Source organism: Pomacea canaliculata, linkage group LG4 (genome assembly GCF_003073045.1).
Source record: "Pomacea canaliculata isolate SZHN2017 linkage group LG4, ASM307304v1, whole genome shotgun sequence".
Taxonomy (NCBI): Eukaryota; Metazoa; Mollusca; class Gastropoda; order Architaenioglossa; family Ampullariidae; genus Pomacea; species Pomacea canaliculata.
Genome location: NC_037593.1, coordinates 34,396,346 through 34,417,632, shown reverse-complemented (window position 1 = coordinate 34,417,632; position 21,287 = coordinate 34,396,346). Strand labels below are relative to the sequence as shown.

The 21,287-nt window shown below is 45.4% G+C and overlaps 2 protein-coding genes across 4 annotated transcripts in view; one reads left to right on the top strand and one right to left on the bottom strand.

The window, feature by feature from the left end:
- Positions 1–13,273, bottom strand: part of LOC112561081 (leucine-rich repeat-containing protein 74B-like) — a 20,989-nt gene extending 7,716 nt beyond the window's left edge. The window contains exon 1 of one of the 3 annotated variants that reach the window (XM_025233297.1): positions 11,776–13,273. In XM_025233297.1, the coding sequence (XP_025089082.1) occupies positions 11,776–12,285 (510 nt within the window). In that variant the 5' untranslated portion in view covers positions 12,286–13,273. Of the gene's footprint in view, positions 1–2,819; positions 3,925–8,864; positions 10,749–11,775 lie in introns of those variants that run through there. The other 2 variants (XM_025233298.1, XM_025233299.1) reach the window with 2 other exon arrangements.
- Positions 1–21,212, top strand: part of LOC112561087 (coiled-coil-helix-coiled-coil-helix domain-containing protein 10, mitochondrial-like) — a 21,324-nt gene extending 112 nt beyond the window's left edge. Inside the window, exons 2-5 of the mRNA XM_025233307.1 lie at positions 16,450–16,596; positions 17,648–17,801; positions 18,736–18,949; positions 20,877–21,212. Coding sequence (XP_025089092.1) covers positions 16,565–16,596; positions 17,648–17,801; positions 18,736–18,949; positions 20,877–20,890 — 414 coding nt within the window. The 5' untranslated portion in view covers positions 16,450–16,564 and the 3' untranslated portion in view covers positions 20,891–21,212. The remainder of the gene's footprint in view (positions 1–16,449; positions 16,597–17,647; positions 17,802–18,735; positions 18,950–20,876) is intronic.
- The last annotated feature ends 75 nt before the right edge of the window (positions 21,213–21,287 follow it).

Here is a 21,287-nt window from a genome sequence, read left to right as displayed (position 1 = left end):
AGTACATCAGTTTAACAGCCTGTTAACACCTTAACTACTGCACGGTTTGAAGACACGTGGGGTTAACAGCTGCTAACATATTAACACCCTAACTGCTACATGGTGTGTATATACATGCGTGTTGGTGTGCTAACTACATTGGGTCTAACAGTCTGTTAACATATCAACTACATAGATTAATACACACGTGGAACCCAGCAATCTCACTCTACCCAAGTGGGTACTTCACAGGGTTCAAAAAGGAAAAGGCAGGAAGGTCACTGACCTCAGAAAAACCTGGCCCTGAGGAACGTGAAGCCTTACACTCCAACGACAGCAGTCGGTGACTACCTGTACCTTTATGGTCACCACCTACAGTCGGTGACTACCTACCTGTACCTTCTTTATGGTCACCACCTACAGTCGGTGACTACCTGTACCTTCTTTATGGTCGCCAGCTTCTTAGCCTGGTTGCTGGCATCACATCCAACAATAAGTACGTTGATGCCATCATCATCCCAGCAAGAAGTTAATATAAGCTAATCAGTTCACACGACACCCGTTATATATATAACACAGCACTACTCACTACGACAGGCGACATGTATGAAGGTGTGTGAAATGCTTGTAATGACAGACAGGTAATGTCTGGAGAATGTTTCTAACTGCCATCGAGCAGCGGCCTGTGTACCTGTGTGCAGGACCAACAGACTCATGCGGTCCTTTGTTGTTTCCGCCGTGCGACTTGGGAATGTTACTGAGTGCGGATGAATGAAACTGTCTGAACCATGAATGTGTGAGCTTTCTTATCGAGCTACCCTGAATTGCCCTCTGGGATGAATAAAGTGATATCTTATTACAAACACTATGCATCAATCCATATCACTATACAGTATTACAAACACTATACCAGAGGAAAGACTTGTGTAAGTTTTGTCTATGGCTGCCTGTACTTATCAACCCGCCATGAGGGACAGCAGACTTGTTTACCCGCCTGTCAACAGGCCGAGCTGTCTGTCCGTCTGTCTGTCTGTCTGTCCACGTGGTCACTATAGCACGTTGTAGCCGTGAGATCAAAGAGGATCAGCTCCCAGAAGTCGCTATGGCTTCCTTCAGAAGATCAAACGCCACGGTGCTCATCACGGGTCACGTGACCCCAACAACACCACCTCACCATGCCTCTACCCCAGGCGACCCGAGCCAGAGAGGCTAGACATATCTACCTTCTCTGCCCGAGCAACATAAGTCATCTTCCTCCACCCACATCACCTCTGCGCCCCAAGTGACAACAGGGGAACAAAATCCTCTTCTACCATCAGCACCGCTCTGGTGAACCCTTGTGATTCTCGACACGCATGACTAGCAATTGCTTCTGTTACACCTGTCATTAGCTAATCATCTCGCAGTACATCAGTTGATCCTCTAGAAGTACATTAGCCAGTCATCTAGCTAGTCTAGCAGTACAATAGCAGTACAATAGCAGTACAATAGCAGTACAATAGCTGAGCATGCAGCAGTACAGTAGCTTGTAGCAGTATAATATCGTACCCTGTAGAGCAGGGGTCTCAAACTCATATTAGCATGTGGGCCGCAGTGGAAAGTAACAGCCAGTCAGCGGGCCGCACCACGAAAAGAAAATGTTTTTCATTAAATTTTACGAACACTACTGTCACTGCAGTTAAATGTAAAATAAAGTTTTATAATTATTAATTACATTTAGTGTAGTTTATTACATGCACAGGCAGTTTAGTTTATTAAAATAACTTGACGTTGTCTCTGTCACTAATAACGGGTAATTTTCACTGCGGGAGTTAATCACCAAGCACAACATACATATACACCGCGGACGTGGCCGAGGGCCGCACAAAAATGTTTCGCGGGCCGCATTCGGCCCGCGGGCCGCGTGTTTGAGACCCCTGCTGTAGAGTATATTAGCTGATCATCTAGCAGCATAGTATCTTGTACAAGTCTATTATCCGTATCCTCTTGTAGTACATTAACGGATTATTCCACTCCAGACTTTCGTTGATGACGTCACTCGAGGAAAGCAGAGCGATGAGTTGTGTGACGTACAAAACCAATTCTGATTGGTTACTTTATAATGGAGTGGTTAATCCACTGAAACTACACAGTCTGACGGTTTATGTCGCTCACGGCACGATGGACGTGCCTTTGAAAGCAGGGATTTGCATAAACAAGCTGGTGTTTGTAAACACAACAGTGGGTCCAGTACGTCACTGACCTACGAGAATGGAGTCAGCTGTTCACGTCCCTCGTCAAGTTGTATGGCCTCGCCATGTCCCTTGCAGGCTGGGCCTGGGGTTTGTCAAGGCGGCTTACGTTAACATCGTGTGTGAGGATAATGCCGGCTGTGCAGGTGTTACCCACGAAAATTTACTGTTTTACTGCCAGGGGGCGCCACTGCCACCGTACAGCCTGAGAATACGGTATTTGTGGTCTCTCTCTCACTCTCTCTCTCTTCCCACTTTACTAGCTCATGTCTACAGGAAACCAAGAAACGATTGTGGCCATTTGTGGGTATACGCGCTGTGCACCCCGGGTACTGTGGCAGATGGAGATCTTTAAGGGGCAAGAACACGTTAAACTCACTACAGTATTGTATTCATGGCGACAAGTCGCAGTATTCTTCCTTATGAAACGCACTTGTCGACGATATCGAGAAAAATAATGCAAATAAATAAAAATGTGTCAGACGAATGTTGACATAAAGGTGTAAACTTTAGTACAGCTTGTACAAAATTCGTACCCAATATACATTAACCACGTGACAATACAGACGCCTCCTTACTTGCCTCCCTTAGCTTTTCCCTGTTTCTCACCTGTCTCCTTATTTTTGCTGGTTCTTTCTTCGAGTACATAGATATCGTTGCCATGGTGACAGCTTGCTGCGTACGCCACACAAAAGGTTCAGAAGAACGTGTCAATGGTGTGCATCTCCTACACAACACGAAGAATCAGCCTCTGCACCTCCCGCACACCCCCGGACTTGCTGGACCGTCGCTAGGGCAACGGCACGTCTGGACGTCCACCGAAGCGGACTTCTCCGTTGTCACTCGATTTGTCGCGCGGTGAAAATAAGAATTGTCTGCACACACAGCTGCTCTGCTCACCTGAGAAATGTCAGCGATCAAGAAAAATAACAGCTGGAAATGTTTGACTGTGAAATCCCCACGACTGTGTAAGAGAAGGACGGGTGGTCACAAGGCATGTAGCGGGACGTGTCAGGTGAGGAGCAGCACTTCTGTCTCGTACAGGCGACTGGCGACGTTGACCAGGTGTGTTTTTTACCTGGCCAAAGGAACTCACCTAACGATCGATAGACCTTTCATTCCATTGATGTCATCTACCTTGTTCTAGTGTCTTCTTTCAAGTCCAGGGCTGTAGCTAAAGGAGAACCCGATAAGACCACATAGATACCGGTAAATGTTTAGCAGAGATTAAAATGAGAATGTCGCCTGCTACCCGGCTTTGTCATTCAGCTCCGGGTGAATCTGCTGACAGACAGGCGGGTCGGGGGCGCCAGTGACACTGACACAGATTCCTGGCAGTGCCCCGCACACTCTGGGACTTGACGCATGCGCACTGAGCCAGTGGCAGGGCGAGAGAAAGTGAGTGAGGGTCGACTATTGAGAGGGGGACACACCCCATTGCTACCCACCCAAAACTTGTGTTGGTGTGTTGGTGTAGGTGGTTAGTAGGTAGGAGGAACTAACCCTGACTGTATACCAGTGCGAGTCTCAAAAGCCAGCCCGCGTCAGGCCGCGTTCATTTCTGTTGTATAATAGATTATGATATATAATAATTCGCACCATTGCTGAAGAAATTCCTCTCCTCCAACTCTCTCTCTCTCTGTTGTTTAAGGTAGTCGAGGTGGTTGGGTGGGTGTGTCCGTTTCCACCACTGCCCGTCCCCAGCCCAGAGAGTTTACTATTTTCTAGCGCATAGAACAAGACTAAGGCAGGCAATAATCCATTCTCAATCTCGAAACTTCTTGAACTCACGAGTCAGAACTACTTGAACTCTTGAGAAAGGGTTGAACTCTGGAGTCGTACTGGAGTCACGACTACTCGAAAAATTCACGGCGTTGCTTTGCTCGCATGACATTCTCTTATGAGTGCTTTCCCTTTCTGTAATCAGCTCTCTCTACACAACAGCTGGCTCCAACACGTCACACTAGAGTCCATGTTACTCGCAGCTGGCTCCAACACGTCACACTAGGGTCCATGCTACAAACAGCTGGCTCCAACACGTCACACTAGAGTCCATGTTACTCGCAGCTGGCTCCAACACGTCACACTAGAGTCCATGCTACAAACAGCTGGCTCCAACACGTCACACTAAGGTCCATACTACAAACAGCTGGCTCCAACACGTAACAGTAAGGTCCATGCTACACACAGCTGGCTCCAACACGTCACACTAAGGTCCATGCCATAATGTGTTGTAATTCTTCATACAAGGGCCCACTGACGAATTTTTCCCTGACCATCAGCTGGCGCCATGGATAAGATGACAGTAAAGTACTTTTCAAATGTATTTTTCTGAGTCCATCACGTGTGTCGGCTCACCCCACGGTTGTGCTTTATCCCCTCGTCTGGTTATCCAGTGTGTAAACAGCTGTCGCAGTCGCCACGAAGGACATCGTCTTGTGCGACTCTTTGATAACACTTCACTGCTCTTTCTTGCCAGCGGACCTGTAGACAACCATACCTTTGCCTTGGACGACTACATCGCCTGGTGCGATGACAATTTCTAGAACCTACTGTCTCTAAAGCCAGAGATTGTCTTTAATTTCCGCCAGAATTTTACACCAAGTCCCATAACTGTCATCCATGACGAGGAGATGGACATTGCCGACACCCAGGCACCATCTTCAGGAGACAGAGACTTCACACAGACACCAACCCTCAGGTCATTGGTGATGAATGCCCAACAACACCTCTTCCTGCTCCGGACGCTGAAGTCTTCTGCTGAAGATTGTTACTTTAAAAATCTCATAGTGTGCTTTCCATCTGTTTTACAATCATGTTGTAGACACCTGCTCAAAGTTATTGGGAGAGCCCCGAGTTCCTTCCGAGTGTAGAGGGTAGACAATGAGAAAGTGTTTGACGTACCTGATGACAGGAATGTCCTGTCGAGCTTCCATCGAGTCGCCGATTCCTGCATGCAGGACGAACAAACTGAGGCTGTCCTCCGTTATTTGTTGCGACTTTTGAGTGCCACTGCGTGCGAATGAATTGTGATCACATGCGAGCCTGAACTGTGATTAGAAGGTCTTGTGGCGGTAGTCGGTGTGTTATGTTGATTGTTGATTTTTTGCTGTCTAGTTCTAACATTTGTTTCCTTATAAAGCTGCTTCTAATTGCCCTATTGGATAAATAAAATCTCATCTTACAAAAACAACTTGTCCTTACAAGTCACAAAATGTCACTGAAAGTCCCATTGGCATCCCTGGTAGACACCAAGACTAGACCGCTAGTCGTCAAAGGTTGTTTTGTGCCATGCCTACAGGACGGGTTTTTTTGTTTGTTTGTTTGCTTGTTTGCTTGTTTGTTTGTTTGTTCCTGGTTATATTAATTATTTGACCTGTGCTCGAGTCGTTAGTGTCAAATGCCGAGTGCTCAATTCCCGTTTTATATATACATACTATATGTCACCACGTGTTCACAGAGTCATTTAGTCTCGTGTTCACAGAACACAGTCGGTGTTGTCGCATGTACCTGTGGTGGCGACAACCTCAACACTCACGTGCAGATAATCACATTTCCTGCGGCCGGACTCACAACAATGAGGCTGCTAGGAACAGGTTCCACTGCTCATCGATCAGAAGGCACCCCTACCGTTCAATATCAACTCAAACAACAATACTTTTAACATCGATGACGTAATCACAATCCTGCGGAACCTGGGAGGTCAAAGGTCAGCTTTTTGTTCTTCCTTTTCTTGATGTTCTTGTACTGGATGACAGAAATTCTCCTTGTTACTGTCCTCATTCTTATCGCTGGTAGGTTTCATCATCTCCTTCTTCTCTTCTGCTTCTTCGCTGCAGTTTCCACACGTCATCATTCTGCATGTCGTCTGCTGTGTGCATCAAGCGGAGTCGCGCGATCGTTAAAACTTGCGACATCAAATACACGAGCGAATCTGTTTGACACTGTGACGTATTGGCACAACAAGCAGACAGATACTGGGAGATGTTTACACAACACTCGATCAAGATCGGATACTTTATACGAGGGCGAACTGTTTGACTTGCTAGAACACGTCACCACACACAGCACGCGCTCTGACAGGTTACCGCAACATGCAGGGTCTGGTGTCTGTGTTGTGAGAGCAGGTGTCAGCACACTTGACATAATAAACAACATCGGTAAATATAGTATTCAGTCAAGAATATAGGAATAGGGTAATATAAGGTAATCTGGCAACCAGTGCTGTTCACCACCACATGGCAGGTCACGTGGACACCAGGAGCAGGGAATAACAATGGAAGAGAGCACAGCCACAGTAACATCTACGGTGTCACGGAGCAGCCACCCTCCTACGGTCCTACCCTAACTCCTTCCCTCTCTCCCCACTTTCCATCGAGTTACTCGTTTCACCGGTCTCCCCTTACCAGTGCATCAGCCATCACCATGGAGGTGAAAGTGGATATCATAAGGCAGTCTGAGAAGGGGAAGCAACAGAATTGGCATTAGGACTTAGTCGTTCAACTGTCGCTACTCAAGGATGAACATCGCGTCCTTGAACACAGGATCTGCTCCTATGACAGGGGCAGTATAACAAAGCGTAGTGTACTGCACAATATTGTACTGTACTTATGTTTATTGATAATTGAGTAGGGTACTGTGTTAATATAGGTGTTTGGATAGGCTAAGTGTTTGCAGTACTGTACTGTTATTATGGTACAGTACTGTATGAACGTAGGATCCGACTTACGTCGAAATTCGGTTTACGACGCCGCGTTAAGAACGGATCCCCGTCGTAAGTCGAGGACTACCTGTATATACGAAGTTAGTTTTTGAAAAATCACAGTTAGAAGGTAGGAGAACAGGACAACCTAGTTTACTGGCGAACAAACAACTGGACAGACAGACACAATCAGTTCAATTTGTTGTGCTCTCGCTAACCCTCACATTTTATTACTGACTCAAGATATGGGTAGCCATGACGTCATCTGTAACACTAGGGGCGCCGGGTAAAACTCGCTGGTCACCACTGCAGTGAGAAACTCAGGGTTCAGATCTCGTCTGGGGACACTCTCTGTATGTCACACCTGTTCGCAGGGCTGGGTGTCGAAGGGTTTCTCCGGATACTCCGGTTTCGTCCCCCGTGAAACTATCTATAGTGTGAAGCTACCTGCTAAATAAACCAACCAACTGTAACACCAGTGTAAACCGCCTTCTGACGACAGTAACAGGTCTCGTAGGGTCGTCTAGACGGGTGTCTAAGTGAATGGAATACAAAAAACTGGAATGATTCGGATGTGAGGCTAAAAATGATTATAGCTAGATGAGTGGGAGAATGCAGACCAGTCCGGACTTTCAACAGCAACTGGTCACATCAGAAAACAAAGGGACGCAATCCATTTCTCCTGGTAAACGGTGCATAATACATGAGTTATCTCCCGCAAGGGCAAGTCGAGACAGTTGCACTACTGCAGCGGACAGCCGAGTGGTAAAAGCTTTGGCGTCCGAAGTGAGAGGTGAGCGGTTCGTTAACTGTGTAGCGCGGCAAAACTTGCATCAGTCGACCCACGTGTCGGGAATGGGTACCCGACTCCTTAGAGGGTTGGGGGAGGTAAGGCAGCGAGGCACCGCCCTCACGTAAAGCTGGCTCCGAGAAAAGGTGAGGTCTCTAACACCTCACTCACCAACGATCTCGAAAGGTTAGGGGACGACCTTTACCTTTACTGCAGACTATGGCGTAGCTCCAACTGATCCTCTCAGGAGGCAACTATTTGTCATCGTCAACACCATTTACATCTTTCTTTCCCCAAGTTAGGAGACATGTTTGAGGGTAACACACTCGCTCTCTTTCCCTTTTTTTTTTTACTTCCCTTCATTTTCCTGCTTTTATATTTCTCTCTGACTTTATCCTCTCTCTCTCACACACACATCCGCTCTCTCGAGCACAAATACACAGTGTAACCTTTATAGAGAGAGGCCATGTTTTTCTAACCCTGAGGGTCTGGGTTTACACTGTCATATCCTCGCTTACAACACACAAATTATCCAGTTTGTATAGTTTCATCACATCTTATAGTCTTATCGCGTAGTATTGTTGTAGCACATTACCAACCTTTATTGCCTAATATAGTTGCACCTACACATAGCTGCTACCTACGTACCCGCGGTAACATGTCTGGGTGGAGATGCTTTCATTCCGCCCATACTTATGTACACACACCTGTCCACACCTAGTCTATCACTGCACAGTGTGTGTGTGTTATCCACGGGAAATGAGAGATAGAAAAAGAAACATAGGGAACAATGCGGAGAAGCAAAATGAAATGAAATTTACCTTCTTCTTCTTCTTCTTCGTCGTTCACTCAAGAAATTTACCTAATTACTCAACTGAAGCTAGCCGTCAGATGAAGTTAATTAAGTGAAGCTAACAAATCAGATCAAATAAGTTAATTAAACGAAGCTAGCTAATCAGATGAAGTTAGTTAATTAAAGGAAGTTAGCCAGTCAGATAAAGAGCCGACAAATAGATGACCTGAGGTAGCAGAGGCCTGTGTTCCTCTCTAGAACTGACTTCAACACTCATCACCGTCATCAGAGCATCAAGATGGCGTCTCAAAGGCAGCGACAGCTGAGAAAGAAAGAAAACGGAAGAATAACAAGTCTACAGCTCCTGACCTTTGGCACTGGTTTATTCCTGGCGAAGGCCGACCGGTGTCTACGAAACACGGTCTTGTTGACCTGCACCGGTCTGGACAGCAGAGGCTGCGACATTCCTGTGGGTCTTGGCAAGGCGATGGTCTGCTGCTTGACGAGGACAGATGTTTGTACGTCACCCGTGTCCAGCCGCACGTCACCCCTACAGGCACCACCTAATATCCGCTCAGTTCCAGCGAGTGTGGGTCTGCACTGACACGTCAGCAAAGTGTCAGGAAAACTTCAAAGCACGCCGATTCATTTCTGATCGACTTCAGCCATAAACCTGATACGGTGGCGTACGAGACACGATCATAAGGCTACACAGTCACAGACTTTAGTGTCAACACAACCTACACACCCTCCCCCTCGCACGGTTGGCCCTGTGGGACGTCACCACAAACACTGCGTCAAGAATGTAGTCAACAGCAGACGATCGGTGGTGTGGAGGATAACGGTCACCGGTGGTTCGCTGTGGGAGGGTGGGTCGCAGCACCTTGCAGCATCCCACAGAAAGACGCTGCCGTGTCGTATCTCCAACAACAACAACAACAACAACAGCCGTCGACCGCAGAGGCTGAATCTTTTGTGTTTGCTCCTGCTCGTCTAAATACTCCTTCCACCCATAAGAGAAATATCTTCATGTACCCGTCCACCTGTTTCGCTTGCAAGACCTGAGCGTCTGAGAGTGACGTCACAGCGCACAGCCCACTTCTCGACAAGATGTTCGCACCAGAGGGCGCCCCGGTTACCTTGCACATGCAGAGAGGGCCCCCAGACAAACTGTTGACACTGTCACTTTACAACTCTCTTCTCCTTGCCTACCTTTGGAGTACAGACGTTAGGAATAGCCAGGCGACAGGTGATTGTCTCCAGGTAAAGCCACAACGGCCACAACAACGCCGGGCAACGGTAGCCTTCCCTATGATCACGTGATGGGCGGCCCAATCTACGTGTATGGCCATATGTCATGGACCTGCAGGTCTCACCACAGACTTCTATAATCTTCTGTAAGTCTGTGGGTCTCACGGTCTCGGAATTCCTTTTCAATCAGACATCTTTGGGTGGCACCAGCCTTGTCTTGACGAGACTAGTGTGGGCTGCCACGGGCCTCAGTCTTTATCCCTTATTTATCTCCGCAACCCCTGCCTACCTGTTTGTGACGCAGACCTGAAGAAAGCCACTCGTTCTTTATCGCATGTTTATCAGGTGTTTATCAGGCCAGAGTGGTCTATCAAAGGCAAACCCTTAATAGTCTGTAGCTATGAGGACAGGGTGGGTACCGGCAGGTTGTCTCCGGGTCTTCAATGTCTTTAATGTCTGCGAGGTATAATATTCTCACCGGTCTAGTCTGGAAAGAGTTCAAGTTGTTACCTGTCTCTAGTTGACTGACGTAATAATTCCACCTGAGAGACCTTTAACGTTTTCACCGGTCTCCTTTTAAAGATGTAGTATGTTCACTTGTCTGCTCGTGCAAGACTTCATTATCTTACTGGTCTCACTGGAAACATTAAGATTTCACTTGTCTCTCGATTCACCTGTTATTTTTTCCTGGACGCTGACACGACCACAAGTCACCTGATGTGATCCTCGTGGGTAGCATCGGCGTCGTCAGTTATCAGCAAGATCTTTAATGTGTAATCCACGATGGGATCCACAACGACAGTCAAGTCCACAGTCACCTGCCGAAACACCCTGGTCTGTAGTCACCTGGATGTGAACCTGCACAGTTCTTCACACACCTGTACTTGTCGCCTCCAATCTCTCTGTCGACTGACAGACTTCTGTCGCAGGGAGCCGCCGTGTGGGTGTTTCAGTCATACAGACCACGAACTAGTACACGTCCATGTACAGACTCGACAGGAGCTCGATTTGTGACAGTTGCTGTCGCCGAATCCTCGTGCACCCGCAGAGAATTGGGGTGGGGGGTGAGAGGGCAGGAAGAGGGAGAGTGCACCGTCACCATAATGACTTACCTCGGTTCTACGGACGACAACTGTGTAGTGTGCAACGATTTGCACCTTTGGTTGAGAAAACTTTTCTTTGAAGGCAGTGAATTAAAGAGGGCGTCGCGGACCAAGCACAGAAAGGAGACCATGGCAGCTGCCAGTGCTTCGCAAGGTAATGCCCGGCCTCCACAAAGACACTCCATTGTGCGGGAGATATTAATGGAGAGGCAAAAAAACTGCAAGACCTGATCCTCCAAAGGAAAGGGACATTTCCCCTTATAAGACTCTTTTCAGGCCTGTCACAAACCGCCGACAGTAGCAGACGTGAATGGAATACAAAACATTGATCTCCGAACACTCGTCACCGTCACAGGTGAGACTTTTATGTGAAACTAAAGAACAGCGGGCCATCCATTGGCCAGCACTAGTTCCAGTGTCGAGCACAGTCGAGTGTGAAACGTGACGTGATGCTGTGTACGTCACCTACTGTTGTGTGCGTGACACGGTGCTGTGACGTTACCTGAGGTCATGTCCGGTGCAATGCGCATGACCTTGTGTTGTGGACGTTGCTCACGTGACCTGTTACTGCGATATTTCCTTACGTTTAATCATGTCGTCTGCCTTGTGACCATCAGTTTCTAGTGACGACCTGTGTCGTCAGCTGGTTTCTAGCTGTGTTTGTGTTTTGAGGTTGTGAGCACCACTCTCTGCTATGTATAGCAGGTTGTGTGGGAGGAGAAATAGTTTTACATCAAGTGCCTGATATCACGACGAGCTTAGCCACGTAAACAGGTGCCACATGCACAGCTATACAGCGTGCCCGAGACAAGATGTGAACCCAGGACAGACAATCCTCCCTGTATTGGTAACAGAGGGTAACCACTGCTCCATTGCAGCTTTTGTACACCACACACTAAGTTACTCTGTTCCAATAAAAGTCTTACCTTTTTATAAACGCGTCCGTTGGGATTTGATCCATGAGAGAAGGCTGACAGCGCAGTGGAAGGCCGACTAGTCTGCTTGTCCACAGAATGTGTGTCCAGCAGACGTCTCCTGGTGCCGCACGGCCAAAGCTTGTGGCTGCCCAAAGTGGACGAGCCCCACACGGGTGAACCACACGGGGATTCGAACCGCGCCCTGACAGCCAAGCCTTCTTGCCGTTCACTCTCCACGCCGCGTCGCTCTTCAGCCGCAGGTCTCCGCGCCGCGTCGCTTCGCTCCTCGGTGTGGCAGCGATTGGTCGGCATGGATGCTCCATCGCCCTGTTTGGTCGCGGTGCTTTCAGGTGAGATGATGCCTTGTTTCGCGCCGACCTGGCCTTGACCCTTTGAGGTCTGGCAGGTAGGACTGAAGGCGTGGGCGGTCTTTTTCTTGGCGGCACCATCTGCCGCGCGGCGTCCATGGCAAGAACGGCTGCACGGAGTTTTAGCACAAGTCCCCGGATGCTTCTCCATACGTCACGATGAACTCAACGATTCTCGACAAGAACTTGTTACGTTTCGGAAAGAATGAAAAAGAACTCCACCACGTCACCTCGACACGTCACACGGTCAGTTTTGACATCATATACTCACAGCTCTTGACAGGTCTCTCGTCACAAAGACCAGACCGTCTCCCTGCTCACCCTGGGTACACTGAAGGCAGCGACAGCATCCCTTGTGTATACATCGACCTGGCGGAAAGCCACTTAATCGATCGACATCAACTGCTGGCAACACGACACTCGGGTAGCAGGGGTGGCCTACCTGTGTTGGGATCCTAATACAGTCGACATGGGGAGATCCTGGCTTGACATCTTGTCTTACGGTACTCTCTGGATGTGGCATCTGACTCAAGACTCCATGTCTGTGGGTACTTTGGTTGTCCCTCTTCGTCGTCCTCCTCCTAGTGCAAAATCACCACAAGGTGGAGACACCCGCACTCCCTCGCGGGGTAACAGAGTGCGAGGGAGCCGGAGATGCTCTACAAGACAGGTCGACACGGCGGACGGCGCACTGTACACTTGAAGCTGTTGTAACCACCTGACCAGCCTCGTGCTGTCTAGTGCTCGCGCTCTTCAAAGCATTGGTCCACTGTACAGGTCTCATGTCAAGTGTCTGCGTGACCAAAGCCCCTCACCTGCAGTTCTTCAGCCAGCGACACCACAGAATCCGTGTAACATGACACGTGCAGCCCACAGCCTGTGACAATGGTCACCTCACATTACCTGCTTCGGACGATTTTCACCTTTCATTACCTGCCTCTGACAATGGTCACCTCTCGTTGCCAGCCCGTCGCTAGGCCGTTATTTGCTCGGCACGGCTGTCGGACCGTTATAAATCAGCTCTTCTGGCCAGGCTCACAAACAAGTCGACTTAAAAATAAGTAGCGTGGCCGTTATTCGTCTCACTGCACACCTTGTACCACTCACATCTCCTCTCTCACTGCACACCTTGTACCACTCACATCTCCTCCTCTCTCACTGCACACCTTGTACCACTCACATCTCCTCTCTCACTGCACACCTTGTACCACTCACATCTCCTCTCTCACTGCACACCTTGTACCACTCACATCTCCTCTCTCACTGCACACCTTGTACCACTCACATCTCCTCTCTCACTGCACACCTTGTACTCACATCTCCTCTCTCACTGCACACCTTGTACCGCTCACATCTCCTCTCTCACTGCACACCTTGTACCGCTCACATCTCCTCTCTCACTGCACACCTTGTACCGCTCACATCTCCTCTCTCACTGCACACCTTGTACCGCTCACATCTCCTCTCTCACTGCACACCTTGTACCGCTCACATCTCCTCTCTCACTGCACACCTTGTACCGCTCACATCTCCTCTCTCACTGCACACCTTGTACCACTCACATCTCTCTCACTGCACACCTTGTACCGCTCACATCTCTCTCACTGCACACCTTGTACCACTCACATCTCTCTCACTGCACACCTTGTACCACTCACATCTCCTCTCTCACTGCACACCTTGTACCACTCACATCTCCTCTCTCACTGCACACCTTGTATTACTCACATCTCCTCTCTCACTGCACACCTTGTACCGCTCACATCTCCTCCTCTCTCGCTGCACACTTTGTACCGCTCACATCTCCTCCTCTCTCACTGCACACCTTGTACCGCTCACATCTCCTCCTCTCTCACTGCACACCTTGTACCACTCACATCTCCTCTCTCACTGCACACCTTGTACCACTCACATCTCCTCTCTCACTGCACACCTTGTACCACTCACATCTCCTCTCTCACTGCACACCTTGGCCAGCAGGTAGGAGGCGGTTGTCATTATATTCTCCTTTCATGCAAAGAAGGGCGAATGCGCGTTTCCGAGAAAATATCGAGTTGTGTTCATCTTTCTCTCCTTTAAGCCTGTGTCAGCGTTTTCGCCTCGTGACGTAGTATGTAACGTCACGTGTGTCTGTACCAGCGATGCTTAACACAAAGGTGTCTATGCTGACGTCAGCGATTTGATTTTCGACTGCAGGATGTTTGCGTCACTTGTCGGCGGTCGGTGACGTCCTTGTCGTCGCCGCTGTGTTCGACGGGTGACGTCTGCTCAGCTTCTGGCAGTTTGCCACACGGCTACGTCACACGAGTATGAATGACGGGTCAGCGAGGGAGCATATGCCAGGTCAATGATCGTCTCGTGCAGGTTGCAATCATCTTGAGGAAATAACTTACTTCACCTGTCGCGTGACTGGCAGCTTGTGGTGCACGTGCAGCTTACCTGTGGGTTGTCAAGTCGCCGTCTTACAGTCGCTAGTGCCAGCCTCTCGCCGCACAGTTTGTTGCTAGAGGCTCAGGTAAGGACCCAGCAAGCCGCCATTCAATCAGTGTCAGGCCTGCAAGCACTCGAGGCACGGCAATTACAAGCCCTATTTACAGCCATTCCAATAGAAACTGCTCCAGCGGCCCTGAGGGGATCGGGTTCTATCGACGATCCCAAGATGGGTCCGTGTCATCGATGAGTAATATCGACCTCCACAGTGGTTACCAGCAGCAGATTTCCTTGTCCAGCAATTGCAAGTCATCATCACCACCTTTTACTGCCTATTAAAATACATGTATATAATGTTGCAATAATTTTTCTTATGAAGGAAAGCAGACGGGGAAAAGAAAATAATAACAATGAATGCAAAATTTTCATAGCGCATCCTCACACTCGAGTGATCATTAACAGCATGCTCTTGGCGCTTGAGAACAAGAACGAGACATGGACAACATAGGCAGAACGGAAGAACAGGGAAACAACACATGAACAACGGCAGGATGAACAACAGTACTGATGACGGATAAAAGACAAATATTTTTTAAAACAGTAAAGAGGATCTAAGTAACAAGGAATGAGAGTATCGTTATTTTGGAATTACACGGAATAGACAATATAATTATAGATAATATTGTACTACAAAAATTATTCACAAGAAATGCACAGCAAGACAATCAAGGGACCAGTGTTTCTCAAACTTATATCACCTTGTGCTTCAGAATCTCCTGTCAACCTTCCCAATATATATATATGAAAGAAAAAAAACCCTTAGAAAATAATAGGTCAGACTGTGTCGCATCGCCAAAGATAAAGTGATGATGGAAAGAGACGACAGCAAACTCTTAGGCACAATCATCTCGTACCAAGCCTTATGCTTGCTGTGACGTGTGGTTCTAAAAGCTAATTTTACGACGGTGTAAAGGATTTTTTGTTTGTTTGTTTGTTTGCTAATGGAGATTTAAAAATAATGTCCACTGAGCATCTGAAACGGCGCGTGAAGTGCACACATAGAATCCGGAAGATCTTACCATGCATAGGTTATAACTACGATCACCCGGTGTTAGACTTTACTGATTAGTCGCTTTGTTAGAAATATGTCTATGTGCACTTCTTGTCCTTGACGACAACTCTCAAATGGCAAGTAGCCTCTGTAGCAATGGACACAGTGAAGGTGTAGTTAACATCTGCTCCATGTTGCCAGGCCCGTGCTTAGCCCCCGCAGGGCCCGAGGCTTACGGCATGGGGGGGGGGGGCTGACGACTATCAAAAGCGCAGATGCCTCGTCTGCCTGCCCCTAAGCACGGCCCTGACTGTTGCTATAGTTACGAGACGCATTGACGCTTTCATGACCCGTGAACATTAACACACTGTTATAGGTTTTTGTCTCTAGATGCCACCATAGCCGGCAACTGCAAGAGCTATTGTTTCAATAATCTAACCAAACTCCAAAGAAACACCCTTTTCCTCGGCCTCATCGGCTATCTATCAGCATTACTGTTTGGTGGACAGAGATGAGAGAGATATGACCGATCACGCAGCACCTGCGGCCTCTGTCCACATTCTCCACGAGGAATGACGCAACTCATGTTCTCACTCGAAGTCCCTCTATATTTCAGCTTGAAACATAACACTTATTTAGGTGCGATCTACCGGATTACTCATCCAGCTCTTGCATTCAGTCATTTAATCAGTAATTAGCCGTGTTTTCAACAGTCATAAGTGCCGTAAAGCATCAAATCTGTGATAAGCGTGACCCCAGGAAATAAATAGAAAGGGCAACCGGATGTAGTTTTCTGGACCAATGAAATGTCGCACAATCTTTACTCCCTTGCAGCTATATAACGGAAGTTCTTGAACGGGAGCTGAAGGTCGAGACAGTTATATTTCGTCATTTGCTCTTATTCTGCAAAGCGAAGAAAAGCTCGAAATTCTACAAACATATTTTCAAAATGCCAAGACGAGGAAGATCCGCTCCTATGAGGTGAGTTGAGTTTTTTCTGTAAAATAATGCTCCTTTTAAGGAACCACGTTTCTTGCAGACGACATCTTAATTTCGAATCTTTTTCGATTACAATGTGGACTTCAAGGCTCGTCATGACTCGTCAAGAAATTAAACTCGAACATAACATAAAGTTAAATGAATCAGAATCTGAAGTGTTTATGTCTTCCACCACCCCCCACCAGTTTCTTAATGTTTTAAAAGGCCAATGATACGGCTTCACAATGACAGTATTTGGCCATTTTGACCTTATTTGTGGCTGGCGCAGACAGTGATTTCGAAAAGTCTAAATACACCTAGCCAAAAATTTATTTTTGTCGTAGGACAGGACGTTTTCTTTGTCGGATTACAGGCAAGGTAGGACTTAAACGTTCCCATGTGGGATTTTGCTCTCTGCATGTGATAATTTTGAGCTCTGCATTTGACCTCCCAACTACCCTCATGTTCTAGAAAATTCCTCGCGTCAGATTTAAATTTAGTTGTCTTTTGTGTTCTATGAAGGCCATCTACTAAAGCCTCAGTAGAGTACATATGTAAAAAAAAACAAAAAACCAAACGAACATTACATTGCCCAAGAGCATTTTGCGAAGCAGCTATGATCGATTCAGTTTTAACTTCTTGCAAAATAACTTTGGACAATGACATCAGCACTAAACCCATCTTTTCAAATTTTATATAAAGTCCTGAATCAACTTTAGGAGGGTGTGACTGGTTGGTATTATATCTGTATTATATTATATTAGTCAGTTGCTGTAGCCACTGTAACTCTGTAGCTCTTTTATAATGTAAAGCTAAATTACCAGTGTTGTGTTTACTGTATAAACAAATGTTTCACTGATGCATGTATTAAAGATTTGATATAATAATAAGATTATTAAAGTGCATTCCCCACACGGAGGCAGTCTGAGGAGTTAGGCAAGTTGAGCAGGCAGTGTGACCAATTTGTTTTTGTTTACAATCAGCAATATCTGACATGTTTACAAGACATGTATCTACTGTCTTTATTTATGTTAATGGCATATTGAATGTACAGGCCAGCCCCTGCACCTCACAGGCCAATGTCCACCATGCCTGCTCATCCCCCACCTGCTGCACCTCCAGCACCAATGCAGGCTGCCCCCCGCCAGCCAGGCATGTTTGCACAGATGGCTACAACTGCAGCTGGAGTAGCTGTTGGGTCTGCAGTGGTGAGTTAGCAAATTATTAAAATTCAAGATATCTGTTTGTGCATAGTGTACAGATCAACACTTAATAAATGGAATAATATTTGTTAATACATATGCTTATTTTCTTAAAGACTAATAAAATTATTCGTCTTGTATTAGGCTTAATGATGTTTTTTGGGGGAAGGGGGTGATTGTCCAAACAGTTATCTTTTATTTGTTTTATTTTGTAGAAGTAATCTAAACACTAATCTGACTTCATAAGTATTTTCAAGTGACTGGGTTAAATCTGTAAAAAGATTCCAGTCAGTTCCCCCAAATCTGAGTGAATAATTATGTTTCATTCACAAGATACAAGCTTTTAATCATTATATTTTGATATATATATATATATTTTGTGCAGTATCATATAAATTTGCTTAATATTATGGCAATACTCAACAGCTTGAGGTTTTTGTTTTGTCTAAGGCCTTGAGTGATACATTGTTTTGCCAACTGCAACAAGAGCAGTTTTGCAATATTTTGTAAAAATTCTTGATGGTTTTATCTGCAAGACAGAAAAAAATACAAATCGGTGTCATTTTTTTGTCTAAAACTATCATTGACATTTAATGTGATTAGTAATAACAAAACAATCTTTAATATTCCAATATTTTTTATCCAATGAGACCTGTAACTTTTACAGCCTCACGCTTGTATTTATATTCAAAATCATGAATGTTGAATGAAATATCGATTTTATACAGACATCTAAAAAAAAAATGTATATACACGCATTTTAAGGACATTATGTGTCACTGAACTTACCTGGGGTTGACCATTAAATAAGTGAGCAATTTATCTTACAGTACTAGTTCTGTACTGAAAGTGAGTAAAGATTAAAGTGTTTGCACAACTGTTTACTCATATTTTGCACGTTGATTTAAATTTAATGTGAAACATGGCATGGTACTATTAGGGTCACACACTTGGAGCAGCCATGACGGGTAGTCTGGGTGGTGGATCGCAGCCAGCAGAAACTCAACCTGCTCCACAGCCCGTTCAGCAGTACAGTCAGTACAATCCATGCCAACAGCAGCTGCAACAGTTCCTGGACTGCACCCAAACCCAGGCTGATATCTCCCTCTGTTCTGGATTTAATGAGGCACTTCGGCAATGCAAGATTCAGTATGGTAAGGGTTTTGTGTAGTGAGCATTGTGTTGTCCAGACTGAATATTCATGGTGGATGTGTGTATTGCAGTTGTAAAACAGTTGTTTTTCAGAAATTGTTGCTCATTGAATCTTAATAGTCTCGTGAAAACTTAAGCAGTGGGCTTCAACATCTTTTCAGTATCTCCACCACAAACGCTTTCATTTCTGTCCCAGACCACCATCCCACCCCTGTTTCGACTACAGGAATGTATACTATGTACAACTGCATGTCAGCGCTTAAGTTTCTGTGAATTATTCTAAAAGGATTGAAAGTAAAGCATCTGTGCACCAGTCAGGTGATCCCTGCTCTGAAAAAACCATAAGACTTGATTCGATGCAGAGGACTTGTTCTGAACATTCTCCTTCCTTGACAGCAATCACTTGTCAATAAGATTTGACATTTCTGCTTCAAAACTTTTCTTGGGTTGTGCTGTCTGTGAAGGTAACGCCTTGTTCCAAGTTGCTGTCCATATCACAGGGTAGAAAGCTCCTTTACAAAAGTTTGTGCTGAAGGGTTGTGGTTTGGGTTTGATGTGGGAGTGAAAAGAAAGTTGTTTTGTCAGTTGCTATGTAATTACAGATTGTTGAATGTGCTGAAAAGGGGGAATCAGTTGCTAATCATTCATCGAAATTTAACATTGGAAATCAAACAGCGCATGATTCTAGCGAATTCTCAGCGTATTCTAGCGTTTGCAAATTTTTGAAATTATATTTGAATATCCGGATGATAGATGTCAGTCATTACACAAACTTGTATTACTGGACTGCCGGCAGACGATTTTTTCCAGTTAACTTCTAATACAAGGCAGATGTGTAAAAAGCTTCTAGTTTAGTCACATTTCAGATTACTAAAACGAAGCAGGTTTTTAAAAAGTTTCTGGTTTAGGCTTACCGAGACTGACAGTGGAGAACTTTGCAAGAGGCTAAGTGTTGGTCTGAGCAAACAGACAGCAATCCACCTATGCATGTCTGTGATTACACTGGATAATTGAGGTTCTACTGTATTACCAGACTTTTTTAACAGTCATTTGAAAGTGATCTGCCACAAATTATTTACATTTTAAAACCTTTAATTTCTCCACCTGCTGATGCTTGAATGCAAAAATTTCTCAAAATATGCTTGCACTACAACATAAAAAATTTAGTTTTATTTAGAAATGCTTAAACTTAATGATGAAAGGATACTCTGGTATAAAGATTTTTGCAGAAATTATTATTTATTATTTAAAAGACAAAAATTCTCCATCTGCCAAGGTCACAAGGGTTGGGGAGGGGGGTACCTTGTTTGATTACTTTAATTCCCTAAACTTGAGATATCAATAAGTTCTTCAATTGTCATTTGGATCAATGTCTAGTTTACAAAAACCTCAAGCATTTTGGTATATGGCATATTGTTTAACTGTTTTTAAAATATTTTTATATTTTCGAATAAAAATGTTGACTAAATCTTTTTTTTTTAAGCTATTTACATTTTCATCAGTCATCAGTCTGTAATAAAGAATAACCCTTAAAGATTTTAATTTTTGGAATATCCTCCTGAAAATTGTTGCAGTCAGGGGATAAAGATATCTTGATATGTTTATAGCAATTCTTTGAAGCTGATTATTGCTTTTAAATCATTATAGCTAACAGGCTGTTAAATTGTATCTTGGCTGAGAACTGAAAGTAACAGCTGCATTTTCTTTTTAATTTATTTCACAGAAAAGAATTTCAAGGAGAGTAACTAGGGAAAAAAGGAACTGGTTTTTTGAATGTAGCAGTTATTTGTGATGAGAATAAATTAAAATTGTCATACATTTGAGGGAAAAATTTGTGGGCAAGTTGTAATATATTCATAAATGGAGGAAAAATGACATTTGACAGATAGCCATATAAACTTGCAAATTATTTTCCTACTCAATTTTCAGGTGTTAATCCCTGACCACATAGCCAGTTCATAGAGATGTGGACAGCAAGAGTCCAGCTGCAGCCTGAAGTTTGACTCATGGCTCCTGTCATCTGAAATTGATGAGGTTTTTCTGACCACTTGCTTCTGTCATCTGAAGCAGTCCCCTGAGATGAAAGAGTTTTTTGAACTCTGAAAACAGATGTGCATTGTGGAACACAAAATCATTCAGTCCTAACAATGAGACCTTTGGATTTTATATGCTTACATGCATCTGTGGTACTGCAAGTTTTGCTCGAGTAGTTTCTGGTCCTCAGGTTGCTTTTAGGTGTTTTCAGTAAACATAATAAGCCCTTAATATTCGAGTTTTTCATCTTTACTGTTAACAAATGTACTGCAGTCATTGAGTAGTTAATCACTATTTTATTTCTGC